Source organism: Danio aesculapii, chromosome 19 (genome assembly GCF_903798145.1).
Source record: "Danio aesculapii chromosome 19, fDanAes4.1, whole genome shotgun sequence".
Classification (NCBI taxonomy): Eukaryota; Metazoa; Chordata; class Actinopteri; order Cypriniformes; family Danionidae; genus Danio; species Danio aesculapii.
This window is the reverse complement of record NC_079453.1, coordinates 11,043,274-11,057,470: the sequence shown is the minus strand read 5'-3', so window position 1 is coordinate 11,057,470 and position 14,197 is coordinate 11,043,274. Positions and strand designations below refer to the sequence as shown.

Genomic DNA, 14,197 nt, shown 5'->3' with positions numbered 1-14,197 from the left:
TAGGATATATGCAGAAGGACTTTTAATTTTGCAGTAAACTGGGTTAAGTGCTTCGGGTGAACTGTATGCAGTTACAAAATTGGCGCATTTAAGGTCTGTTTTCTTTAAAAATCAACAATCTCCACTGCCTAATTGATATACAATATAAAATATTTCTCAGAATGTGCAAGAAACACTGCATTAAATTCCATTTTCCTGCACCATGTCTTTAAAATATGAAATTTTTTTTTACTCCAGTATTTTCAATGGTGTTTCTGCGCTAGCCTGCTGATTCTGATGGGCGCATGCATGTAAACGGCTTTTCATCTCGGTTTACGCTTCAAGAACTAAATGAAAGCTTAAGTCTATTTAACTGATTATATTTGCTGTAAAATGCTGTAAAAGGAACCATATAAAATTTAAAAAAAGTCACATTAATTGTTCACCGTAAGTTTATCGGTATGGAAAGAAACACTAGCTGTGCATATAACCTATATGCACAGCTAGTGTTTCTTTCCATACCGATAATTTGTTTTGATCAAATTCTGCACAATTAATCGATCAGAATATTTATTTATGATTAAATAAATATTTAGCATTAATGATATTAAGATATTTAGTATTCATTTATGTATTTATAATTATTATTAATTACTGGGGGTTTTTTTATGTACTCCCTGTGGACCCCAAATTGCAAACCCCTTCTTTACTTGAACATAAAGAACACTATTATAAACCTGCCCACTACTCTGCTGTAATGCTACAGTGTTGTTAATAGTGTGGCTACGGAGTTGGTTAGGCATTCTGTCATTATAGGAAAAAGTAAAAAAATTGAATGAAAACTAAATTTCAGCTGTTTTTGGTACAAAATTAAACTGGACTTGAAAAGTGTCCAAATTTGATCCAATTTAAAACCAGCCACTTATAAAATTATATTTTGTATAACATGTCTTCATTACGTTTTACAAGGTTTTATAATAAATCAAGCCCCAATACCCAAAACTTACCCCAGACAGGTTTAGGGAAAATATTTAAATTAAATAGTAATCATTTAAAAAAAACAAAATCGAATAAAGCATCCATTTTTCAATATCCCCATTTTTCACAAAGTTCAAAAACACCTCCTAGATATCACAAAATTACATTTACATATGTGAGCTTTTCAAGAGCCAAACATGTTATTAGATATCACAACCAAATTATAAAATTAAATTTTTTTAAAAGTTTATGAGATCCTACCTCTCTCTGTTTGACATGGGCTTCATTAAAAGGTGCTGGTAAAATTTGCTGCTGTCACTGGACTCTTCCTCCTTCCAACAGAAAAAGAAATGATAAAGCATTAGAAAATGTACTTGTAGCTACTGCAGCCAAAACAGTGCATTTCAACTGAATGAACGATCTCATACCCGCTTCTTCAGTGAATGTTTGGACTTGCGTTTCTCTTTCAGTCTTCCTAGTCTCCGGGCTCCTCCTCCAGATCCGGCCCCTTTAGCAGGCAGCCCATTGATTCGCTTGCTCTTGCCGCCAATGATGCCTCGGCAACCCTCTGAGCCACACTTGCAGACTTGCTGCATAGCAACAAGAGCAGAAAAACATTATCATTTGGCAAGCATGAAAAAATATGTTGGACATCTAATAGAGCTTCAGTCCAGCAACAAGCACAAACAAGAACATCAAAATTTTGTATATAAAAAAAAGAAAGAACTGCAAAACGTATTTTAGGTTTATTAATGTAAAAATAAATTAGAAATAATATTCAGCAACAGTTAAAAAAATTAAATATTATATATAAAACACTATTTGGTAACCCAAACCTTTAAAGGATTAGTTCCCTTCCAAAATAAAAATTTCCTGATAATTTACTGACCCCCTTACCATAAAAAATGTTAATTAAGGTTTTGAGGAAAACGTGCAGGAGGTATTCCCAATATGGTGGACTTCTGCTGTGTTCAGTGATTTCAATGTAGATTCTAGGGACTCTACACAAAAAAAACTAAAAATTGTTTTTAATACTTTTAAACCACAAAACAATTGCATTAACCAGCTTTAGTGGATAAAAAGATATTTTATTCTATCTCTAAGGAAAATTTTTGGGTATTAAAAAAAAAAATCAACTCAATCTTTCCTCAATAAACTAATTTGCTGTTTATTAATAGTTATTAAAGATTCAAGACACCCTGGAGTATTTTTTTTTTGTTGTTGTTGTTGAGATTTTAACAGATTTGTGTGTGTTGAACATCATTTAAGACAACGTTGGCACCTGCCAGCTTTAATTGTGGGAAAAAATAGATAATTTGGAGCTTTTGTCAGCTAATTTCATCTTCCGGGTTTAAAATCATTATTGGGGGAGATCAAAATCGGTGACGTGGCACGCATCTGCTACTGGGCTGATGACACGTCGGTTTCTTATTATTATTCATAGCTGAGTTTTTTATCCTATGAGAAGACCCTGCTTATTAAATATTCATGACTGCATGTGCATTCTGATGACAGACTAATATGGACAGACTACAGACCTGCCAAGCTGGTATCTAGCTGCAGTATTTAGCCGTTCATGAAGGCTTGCATGTGTTTGTTTCCATGATCCATGGAGTTTGCTTCATGACTTTTCCCACTATGCTGTCAGGGCCGATACAGCCAACCTGTTTGTCTGCAGCAAGCATTTTTGTCAGGAGAGCTGTACGTGGATTGGAGAATGGCAGACTTTGTCTTTTATCAGTTGAGTTTGTTACCATTCAGACAAATCGCCATGCTGCTGTGTTAGTTTATGTTTAAAATCTAGTGGTTAGAATAGATAGTGCAAGAGACCTGCTGCACTGCTATCCACACTGTCTGCATTCAGACCCGTTGATTCAAGAGGAGAGAAGTCCTCCTTATTTATAGTGTTTATATAAACATGACAATCTTTATAATGATATAACAAATTGTGGTTATATATTGTATGAAATTACAAACAGTCTATTGTATATGCAACGGCATTAAATTACTTACTGTTTACTTCTTTAAAAACTGTGAAATCATGGGTCTCCTCACAATTTGTATTGGATTTGTTTATTATCTTGAGCAGGTGAGTCAACTGACAAAAGCCCTTCTTTTTCCCCTGCTCTGCCGGCCTCGCCCACTCCTCACTCTGCTCACAGAGCTCCACGCCCATCATGAAGCATTTTTTGAAACAATTCTGAGGTAGAACTGAAAGAGGGGGGTCTCATGACCCTTTAAGGCAGTAGAGATCATGAGGAATATGTTGTTTGCAAGTACTAATAAACAGTCAATATCTTAATATAGGCAGATAATAAGATACTAGTTAATAGTAAAAATGTATACTTTAACTAACAAGTTACCAAAATGACTTAACCTTTCCCTAGGTAACAATCTTATTCCTTGCCTAAGACCATTTAGAGCCATTTTAAATTGCATTATAACCACAGTTTGGAAGACCAAACCACTAAGCAACATAGAAAAAGAAAGTCCTTTAAAGTCCGCAGGAACTTGAAGTTGCTGAGACTTATTATAGAAGTGCTGATGTTCTTCCAACTGAAAAGGAATATTGAGTAGGGGGCGGGGCTTTTTTTATACACATCATTCCCTCGTAGCAAACTATCATTAAATATTAATATGCAATTGCTATGGAAGCCTTCAGGTTAACGGAACAACAGAAGAACCGGCACTCCAAATGCAGAAGCAAATGAGCAGAATTTCATTGAAGATTACCAAAACAAAACAAACAAAAAAATCACTTTTAAAATATTAACCTTAAGAATAACGTAAGCTAGCAAAATAATCATAGTAAAATTAGATTTTAAGCAGACTTTTTCCTCAAAAAAAAAAAAGGAAAGACAAAGGGATGAGTGACAAAGGGATGAGTAAAGTATCAGAAAATGTTCGTTGTAGATGTGAGCTAATGCTTTAATGGCTGAAATAGTCAAGTGGCAATGAGTGTTGAATTCAGCACCGCCGATTTGGACGAATGAAGAACAAGCGTCCGCTATTAAACACAGCTGTGTGTGTATGTGTATGTACATGCTCCAGACAGGCATGTTCCTGACATGTGGGATACGGGTGACCGACATACTTGTTCCTCTGTGTTGAAGGAGTGGAAGTTGTAGTCATATGTCAGTTCAGTTCCGCTGTTGATGTCTTTCAGAGCAAACAGACCAATTCGGTACACTCCATTCACCGACCTGAGAGGAAAACAGGCATATTCGTGACTTAATGGTCTACGTCAGTTAAACAGAGCTGTACAATATATCAATTCAGCATCAATACTGTGATGCAAACATTTGTAATAGTGATTATTTTATTGTATTTATCTACACTTGTAGTTTATCTATTATATTTTAAGCATATGCAATCCCATTAATTACCGCAAACATTCTAAAATAATTATTTCTTTATGATTAGAGCAAACCTGATGAAATTATTTTTTATATTTTAATATACAGGGGTTGGACAATGAAACTGAAACATTGACCAATTTAGTGTTGGAGGTTTCATGTCTAAATTTGACCAGCCTGGTGGCCAATCTCCATTGATTGCACATTCCAATAGTAAGAGCAGAGTGTGAAGGTTTAATTAGTAGAATTAAATGTGCACCCTAAACTCTCTTGTGTTCACCAAAACTGCTCATCGGAGAGGTCATGCCAGACCTTTGATCACTTGTGCCAATGCCAAACGTCGGTTTCAATGGTTCCAGTAGCAAAAATCTTGAACTGTGAACAATGTGAAACACGTATTGTTCTCTGATGAGTCCACGTTCATTGTCTTTCCCACATCCAGGAGATTTACAGTGAGGAAAAGCCCCAAAGAAGCATACCACCCAGACTGTTGCATTGCATGCCCAGAGTGAAGCATGAGCGTGGATCGGTGATGGTTTGGGCTGCAGTATCATGGCATTCCCCAGGTCCAATACTTTTGCTAGATAGGCGCGTCACTGCCAAGAACTACCAAACTATTTGGAGGACTTTGTGCACCCAAAGATTCAAACATTGTAGCCTGAAGGTGGTGCTGTGTATCAGGATGATAAAATTTTTAACAGAGTAGACCACTTTTGAAGAATGGCTCAAAATCCCTCTGGCCACTGTGTAATGTATCTATTATTCCCAAGACGAAATGATGCTGTATTGACAACATCTACAATAAAAGAAAATCCCTAATGATTGTGGTCTAAAAACCATTTGCTTTAAGTTTCATTGTCCAACCTCCTGTACATCACAGAAAACAATATTGATACCAGTGTTTTCCAAATATCATGCGTCACTACAGTTGAGCTTTTAAAGTATAAAATGTTTTGTTACAGATCCAGTTGTGCTTTTTAATATTTTTGTGAAAACCAAGAATCATTTCTATGACCGGTTAATAAAGCTTTAATTATAGTCTATATTTATTTAAAGCAGACTTTTTTTTTACCACAATCTTACCTATTATCTTAATTTTTTGCATGCTTATTAAATACATGTATTCAAATTTTTCAGTGTTACCATGTTAAAAGCCTTTTGTGTCTAGCCTTTTGTAGCTATATTGAGTCTTGAGTGTCAAGCCTCAAAATGTAATGAACTCAAGCCATCGTCACGTCGGCCAAAATCAACAGCTTTGGACTTGATACTGAGCAACTAGGCTGAGTTTTGCATTATGCAATAAGGTGGAATGAGGCCATTTTGGCACAGAAGTGTGTGTGTGTGTGTGTGTCTGTGTGTGCTAACAGCTAACCACTGGGCAGCACAGCTGTGTCCCCCACCCTAAAACACAAGCTTCAGATAATCGCTCTTGTGTGACAAGATGGATGATCTGCCACCATCCAGCCTACAAGCACAGGATTTAATGCGCGTATGTGTGCACGAAAGAGAAAACAGTGCGAAAGATGAAAGAGATAGCATTTTCTTTGCAGACTGTGTGTGAGCGCCAACACACACTTGTGAGTGTTAACCTAGATCCTGTGTTCACGATCCTTTTGCTAATATACAATCCTTCATAGTTTAACAAATTAAATTAATGTTTGACAAACGTTTTGAAGGAATAGCTCAACCAACAATGAAAATTTACTTACCATTTAGTCCAATCTTATATTCAACTGTATAGCCCTTTTTCACCATAAAAATCACATTGGTTACATTATCAAAAGCAGAAATGTGTTTAGGTGTATACACTACCTGACAAAAGTCTTGTCACCCATCCAACTTTTAGGAACAACAAATAATAACTTGACTTCTAGTTGATCATTTGGTATCAGAAGTGGCTTATATGAAAGACAAAGGCCTCTAGATTACGCTTATTTTTCCAAAATAAAATATGATCAGGCCTTGATATTTAATTAGGACAGTAAGGTCTGACTTTGCTTAGACAAAAGTCTTGTCACTTAACAGAAATATTGTACAGTATAGAATATAAAGTCATGGTGCAATGGAAGAATTAATATTGTGTATGACTCCCATGAGCTTGGACGACTGCATCCATACATCTCTGCAATGACTCAAATAACTAATTAATAAAGTCATCTGGAATAACAAAAAAAGCGTTCTTGATGGACTCCCAGAGTTCATCAAAATTCTTTGGTTTCATCTTCAATGGCTCCTCCTCCTCCCTCCTTCAGGCTGTTGAGGTTGTCATCCACTCTGCAGATCTCTCGAACGCCCCCATACTGAATGTAACCCCAAACCATGATTTTTCCTTCACCAAACTTGACTGATTTCTGTGAGAATCTTGGGTTCCATGCGGGTTCCAATATATCTTCTGCAGTATTTGTGATGGTTGGGATGCAGTACAACAGATGATTTATCAAAATATCTACCTTCTGCCCCTTTTCCAAATGATCATCGAGTCAATTTATTACTTGTTTCTCTTACAACTGGGATCGACGACAAGACTTTAGTCAGGTAGTGTAGTATCACTTCTACAATTTTTGAAGTGTATTGTATAACAGTTAACTATGCATAAAATGTAATATCTACATGTATATATGAAGTTTTTCGAAGAACTGATCTGATCTTTACTATAATTAAGTATAATAGTTTCTTTTCTCTGTTGAACACAAAAAAATATAATTTAAAATATGATGAAAAACTAATAGACATTGACATTTATAGTAGAAAAAATATCTTTTTATGTTCAACCGAAGAACAAAACTCATGTTTGGAAGAAATTGAGGGAGATGAAAGATGATAAATCTTTCATATTTAGATGAAGCTACCCCTTTAACATCTTCTGTAAATGATTAAAGTGAGACCTTACTTTCGAAATTACTATAACTTGTTAGTAATACAGCAATTTCTAAAGAATACAGTCATTGTATGCTCAGTGTTGGTGGTTGTCCACATCAATGGTGACTCAGCATACAAAAATGACCATTGGGTTTCTGAACTCATCAGAAGCTGATGGGATTTTATTGAGTGACTCATCCATGGTCTCATTCTTACTCACCATTTCTGCATCTCACAGTTGGGCTCGCAGCTGTGGTTGACAAAGCGAGCCTCGTTGCCCATGCGGTAGCTGTCGATGACCATGCCGCTGTCCAGATTCAGGCAGTAGTGGCCGCTGTGGGAGAAGTACTGCTCCATCATGCGACTCCTAAACACACACACACACACAAAAAACACATGATACAATTCTACAAAACTGTGAACAATCAAGGTATTCATATAATCAAACCAGCATAATGTGTGAAAAGCGTGAACATGCTGAATGACAGAGGATTGTGAGTATTGTACAGTGGATTTCCCACAATTCACTAGGTTTAGTTTTGATTTAGGTAATGTGTAAAATGTAAAAAATAATTTACATTTTTAATTCCTCCTTTTATGAAATATGTAACATTTACAGGATTTGTTGGGAGTGAGGGGAACTAAAAATACATGTCAACAATGTCTGTAAATATTGCGTTTTGTGGCCAATTTGCAATAATTTCAGTAAAAAATGTGACTTACACACCAATCTGCTTTTTATTTTCCCCCAACATTGGAATTTTGACTTGGTGCAACCTACAGTCAGACGCAATGTATTTTCTGGAAAATATGACACAATCAATTGATCATTTGATATGAAATATGATATAATATTATAAAACATTTCATAGAATTATTGTAGCTGTTTTATGTTTATAATAATTAATGAACTATCTTTTTATTCTTTAAAAAAAAAACATTTTTATTTTTTATTTGATTAAATGCCATATCAGCAGCATTGGCTACAATCATAACTGTTTCTTAAAAATCATACATTCTTCCAAAAACATACAAATAACAACAACACTGAAGTCATTTTAGATCTTTCAATTTAATCTGTGATAAATATTCCAAAATTCATCCAAAAAAAATATTTTTAAACACTTCCCTTCAAATATTTTCTGAATAAAAACAGTTTTTTAAATAATTAAAAAATATACAATAATACAATTATTATATATTCAACTGTATAGCCATTTTTCACCATAAAAATCACATTGGTTACATTATCAAAAGCAGAAATGTGTTTAGGTGCATACACTACCTGACAAATGTCGCTATCCAAGTTTTAGGAACAACAAATAATAACTTCTAGTTGATCGTTTGGTATCAGAAGTGGCTTATTTGAAAGGCAAATACAGCCATACATCTCTGCAATGCCTTAAATAACTTATTAATAAAGTCTTCTGAATTGGCAAAGAAAGTCTACTTGCAGTTCATCAAGATTCTTTGGATTCATCTTCAATGTCTTCTCCATTTTACCATCATACCTCAATAAGGTTCATATATCTGGTGACTGGGCTGGCCAATCCTGCAGCACCTTGACCTTTGCTTTCAGGAACTTTGATGTGGAGGCTGAAGTATGAGAAAGAGTGCTATCCTGCTGAACTTGCCCTCTCCTGTGGTTTGTAATGTTATGTTTTTGTACTGATTCGGGTAGGTTGAATATATAAACATTAATGCAACCTAATTCTACCCTTTTTAGATGATTCTATTTTTCTCTCATTTTGCATAGTTTTAATTAATGACAATAATTGTAGTCATTTCATGTTCTGTGTTTTAGTTTTGAAATGTCTATGATCTCCACCTAGTCATATTACACATTATTTATGACATGAATGTTTATAATAAGAGTTTTTGTTATAATGTAATAACAACAACTATTTTCAAGGAACAAGAACAATGTTCAAGAATTAACTTAAACAAAATACTGAAATAGAAGAAAGTACATTTTATTTAAAAGTAAAAATATGAATTATAATCATAATGTATGGCAAAAATGACATCATTTGATCATCAATAAGGCCATCACAGACAGCAACATTTTTATCATAAGTTGTTCCTTGGTTCCATTTAAGACCAGTACATTTTTAAGGCCAAAATTTAATTGATCTGTCGGTTCAAAACAGATCCCCAGAACATGCTTCTATGTGGAAAAAAGCAAGGAAAAGTCTGAGAACAGGGACTGGCCTAAAAACTTGACTTGAAACATGTTGGTGGAAAAGTGTTTTTACAAGTTTAAAGCCAAAATTTGTCTAACCTGAACTCCTGTTCGCTGACCACCTCTCCCAAATATTCGATGATAAATTGGCCAGCACGCAGGGGCTGCTTGGTCCGGATGCCCCAGCCCTTTCCCTCAGCCCGGAAGCGCTCGAGGCACTGAACCCACTCATGCTTCTGAATCCGCTGGTTATCGCACTGATCGGAACACGGACATGTACTTGGAGCGCACTCTGCAAAAATCATCCTGAGACAGACATACATGAAACCAAAGTGATCCACTTGATTGAGCTATAATTGCACTCATGGTTAAGTACAGGTGAAGGAAACATACTACGACTCCATCCACACCTATCTGATTTTTTTGCCTTATTCTAAAAAGAAAACTCTGTAAACAGAAATTGGGTATTAAAAAATATATGTGTACACACTAAAATTACTGAAACCAACTAAAACAATGTAATATACATTTCAGACCAGTATGTGGTGCTCTAAGGCCCCGACTAACCAATGCTGAGTTTGAAATCACTTACTTCCATACTATATAGTACGCTAAAAACAGTATGCGAGCCGAGTAGTATGTCTGAATTGATAGAATCCGAAAAAACGTATGCGAGAACTACCCAGATGACCTACTACTTCCAGGGAGATTCTGAAGTGCGCATTAAATGAAGCTACGCTATCCCATGATGCCATGCAAGAGAATTCGAGAATGGGAGTGAATCGACGCAACTGACGCAGATGGGTCATGTAATCGTGACAAAATAGTGGATGTAGTACATTCAAGTTCCATTCATATTACTCGCATTCATACTATAAAGAACATACATTTGTAACGTTCGAGTAGTAAATTCAAATGTTCTACCTACTGAGTAGTAGGCAATTTCGGACGTAGCCAAAGTGTTCTTGCTGTCATAAGCACCATTATTTAATTGTTTTCTAAGCATCTGCTGTGCCTCATGTTTTTGACACACTCTGAGCACATGCAACTTAAAAAAAATCAACTCATGTCACACCCTCCAGTATCAAGATCATTGATACAGTGGTTGCCAGCAACATTAAAAAGTGCAGTACACTGCTCTTTTCTAAAGTGAAGGAAAAGGTAGTGACTGCACTTCGTTTTTTTAGAACTGACCAGTATGCCGTGCTATAATTCTGCAACAGAGATACACAAGCAATAGAGAAGCCTTCTGCATCCGCATAAATGAAACAGACATTGGCTGATGACATCATCATTTCTCAGAATATGCATATTGGCTGTAATAACTAAAATGCAAGAAGGTTGACATGTTTGATTCTATCCACTCTAGGACCCAGTTAAAAAAAGTGTTTTTTAATACCAAATCCATATGGATGAAATGCCAATATGATAGATAATGCTGGCGCATATATTTAAACACATCTCCTTGTGGACAAGGCCTAAAATCCAAAATGAAGATCTTTGATCATGTTACCTGTTTAGACAATCATCTTGACAGCCCTTTTCGCTAGAGTCGTCAGGCGACCTGCAGTTACAGGTAGTGGCTTCATAGCCAGAAAGAGGCTTCACATCCACATAGACATCTAAGAGGGAAAATATAAACACAGCACTCTTGAACATCTGCAAGCATATTTATGCATTAATAAGGTGCGAAAAACCAGAGCAGCAAAGTCAAGAAGGAATCATCAAGTCCCGGCTCTGTCAAATCAAAACATATTTATGGAAACACATGCATATTGTGCTCTACAGCACTGCTGGGTTCTTAGGCACTAGTCATAAATAGTGAAAATATCCTTACTGGATCTGATCTTCTTGTAGAGAGGCACATCAGGTCTCTTGTAGAGCTATAAAACAAAAATGCACCTTTTAGTATCAAGTTTTTAGCAATAACAAGCATTAAACTACTAATATAATTTTAGACATTACAGCTTGATTTCAGCAATTACATCCTGAATTTGTGTATTTTATTTTTTTAACCCTTTTGTCAAATATTTGCATCAATACCAAGCAATACATTTTTAAAACTTTTTAACAGAACAAAAAAAAACTTGGCAATGGGTAGGCCCAAACGGAATCTGCACGTGCAGAAATCCGCAGATTTTTAGCCCATCACTGAGTCTATTTACTTGTGTAAATATAAGTTATTATATGAATTTCAGTAATTTTAATAACTAATGTCCGAAGGTTGAGGCGGCATGGTATCGCCTCACAGTCGAGTCTGGAGTTCAAGTGTGGAGTTTGCATGTTCTCCCCGTATTCGCAAAGACATGTGCTATAGGTGAATTGGGTAAATAAAATAAGCCGTAGTGTATAAGTGTGTGTGTGTGAATGCGAAAGTGTATGGGTGTTTCCCAGTACTGGGTTGCGGCTGGAAGGGCATATGCTGCATAAAATATATGCTGGAACAGCTGGAACAAAGCCGAAGGCAAATGAATGAATGAAATATTTTGATTTATTTACAATACAGTCTGTAAAGTAATATTTTCTGTATTTTATTTTTATATTATATGCAAGACTTTTTTGTTTACCAAACAAATAGATCTAATTTGATTTGCAATTTTAATTCATTTTAATTTATTAATTTTAAAGTCAAAATTTTTAATTGAATTTTAGTTACACTACACCCAAAAACTTTCTGCATACATCTGCAGATTTTTTTATAAACTTCTACTTGCAAAACAATGTCTGCCAATTCTGTTTACCCCTTTCAATGCGGTAAGAAACATTAACTTAATGCAATGTATTCTTTGAAAAAAGAAAGAAAAGTGTTTACTTTTTTTTTTTACTTAATATTTTTTTGGAAACCAAGACAAAAACACTGCTCAATAAAATGATTTTTAAAGTGAAAAACATGACAATGACAAATGCAGTTGCCAACTCAGGTAAAGATGTGGTTGTAAGTGGCTACCTGATCATGTTTCCAAAGCCACAGGATGTCGTAAGGCAGCTGGAAATCAATGCGTTTCTGTCTCAAGTATTTCCCTGGACAAACACCGAAGACAAATTGCAGTTATTAATTCAATCTCTTTGTCCTTTAACTTCAGGCTGCGCCATTCCAGTATTGAATCAACTAATCACCTCATAACTCATAAACCATAACTAATCAGCCTGATTGCCCATGAGGCCTTACATAATGAACTGGCTAAGAACGACACTGCACACTCAAGTCAAGTTTTATTTGTTGAAACGATAGTGCTTTAAATATCAATTCACACCACACAACAGACAGTGACACAGAAACAGACACTTTGTCAGGTTTTTTCCCTGTCAGTGTCTGGCTTTCACCAACTGAACATGCTGAATCATCTCTTGCTGGGTTGCAGAATTTCCAAGAAATCAGGTGGAGTAATCTGCTAATTGTCCATGTTTGTAAGAGACTGATGATGTGGTGTGGATAGGCTGAAACTAGATCGTAACTCCAACTTTCAAGCAAACTACAACCAGATATTGTGCTGATTCAAGTGGGCAAGTTAAAATTTGTAGACTAAAATGTTAGGCATAAAGGAGAAACTCACCAACATGAATGGGAGCAGGAAGAAGGCCATAGTCATGTTCACCTGGAGTGTATTCTAGCTTCTCTTTCTTTAGCTGTAGCAGCTGACTGCGAGGACTGAAGGGGAAATGGAGAGAGGTTACATTTATTTACCAAAGATTTGAAGATTAGATAACAAGACAAGCCTACTGAACATGTTAATACTTACTCATCAGTCTTGTACACATCAGAGTAAAGTCCCGCCTTTTGAAACTTCTTTTTGGGTGGTCTAGCAACTCTCTTCTCACGTTGGCTGGTCACTGATAGGTTTGGGGTTGGTTCCGAAGTAGCAGGGCCTGGGTGCTCTAGGGAGCCATCAGGTTTTCCCTCCAGTGCACTGCAAACATTATTTATTATTAGAAGAACAATTTTGTGGCCATAAAATCAATTGACTTAGCAGCCAAGAGTCAGTCATTGTAGATCTCCAAAAGAAAATTCAGACGTGTTCTGCATACCTGCGAAAACAGTGCACTTCTTCCTGAGTCAACCATTGCCTGCCTCCTTCTGTTCTAACTCTCGACATCACATCGTCTTCTCTAGCAGCTGACTGTTGTTCTTGTTCTTCGTCTTCTTCTTCTTCGTCCTCCACTTGTCTTTCCTCCTCCGGATCATCCTCTTCTTCATCACCTCCTTCAGTCTCCCTTTCCCAGTGCTTCCGCTTGCGTCCCTTTTTGCGCTGGTTCTGCACTACAGCCTCAATGGCATCAACTACAGTATCTGCCTCCCAGAGTGCACTTGCTCTGTGCCTTTCAGGTAACGGGTGGTTGTCTTGTTCAGAAGTCTGTGGTGGGGGTGTTGCAGGAGGTGAGGGCAGCGGGTTCTTGCGGGGACGCCCTGGACCCCGTTTTTTCACCATGTTGTTCCCTGTACGTGCTTGCCTCTGGAGCTTCTTTGCACGGAGGATCTTGTTGACATGGAGCAGGTTGTTTTTGGGAGGGGGCCGGTGGGAGAGATGTGAAGTTGGGGAATCAATGCAGCATGCAGGCTGGGAGGAGCATGTGGACGGACTAGCCTGGCGGCTGGAGGGCCGGAGTGGTGCTGTGTTTCCAGGCTGGTCCAGAGTGCAGTGAGGCAGGCAAGAGGCAGAGTGTGACAGGGATAGAGGAGGGTGGTGGTGATGGTGGTGTCGATGATGGAGACCCTCAGAAACATCAGGAACACTGGATTGGCCAACTCTGTTCTGCAAGCTAGATGCATTCCCTATGAGATTAAAACAAAAGAGTTGAAGTGCAGAAATATTATTTACAATTACACAATTTAGAAGAGCAACAA

The 14,197-nt window shown here is 36.7% G+C and overlaps 1 protein-coding gene across 1 annotated transcript in view; it reads right to left on the bottom strand.

Annotated features, from left to right (window-relative positions):
- The window catches only part of ash1l (ash1 (absent, small, or homeotic)-like (Drosophila)), a 57,667-nt gene that overhangs the window by 25,227 nt on the left and 18,243 nt on the right, over positions 1 to 14,197 (bottom strand). Inside the window, 11 exon segments of the mRNA XM_056479822.1 lie at positions 1,219 to 1,289; positions 1,386 to 1,547; positions 4,052 to 4,160; positions 7,393 to 7,539; positions 9,454 to 9,660; positions 10,868 to 10,976; positions 11,192 to 11,237; positions 12,302 to 12,375; positions 12,909 to 13,003; positions 13,095 to 13,262; positions 13,381 to 14,125. Coding sequence (XP_056335797.1) covers positions 1,219 to 1,289; positions 1,386 to 1,547; positions 4,052 to 4,160; positions 7,393 to 7,539; positions 9,454 to 9,660; positions 10,868 to 10,976; positions 11,192 to 11,237; positions 12,302 to 12,375; positions 12,909 to 13,003; positions 13,095 to 13,262; positions 13,381 to 14,125 — 1,933 coding nt within the window.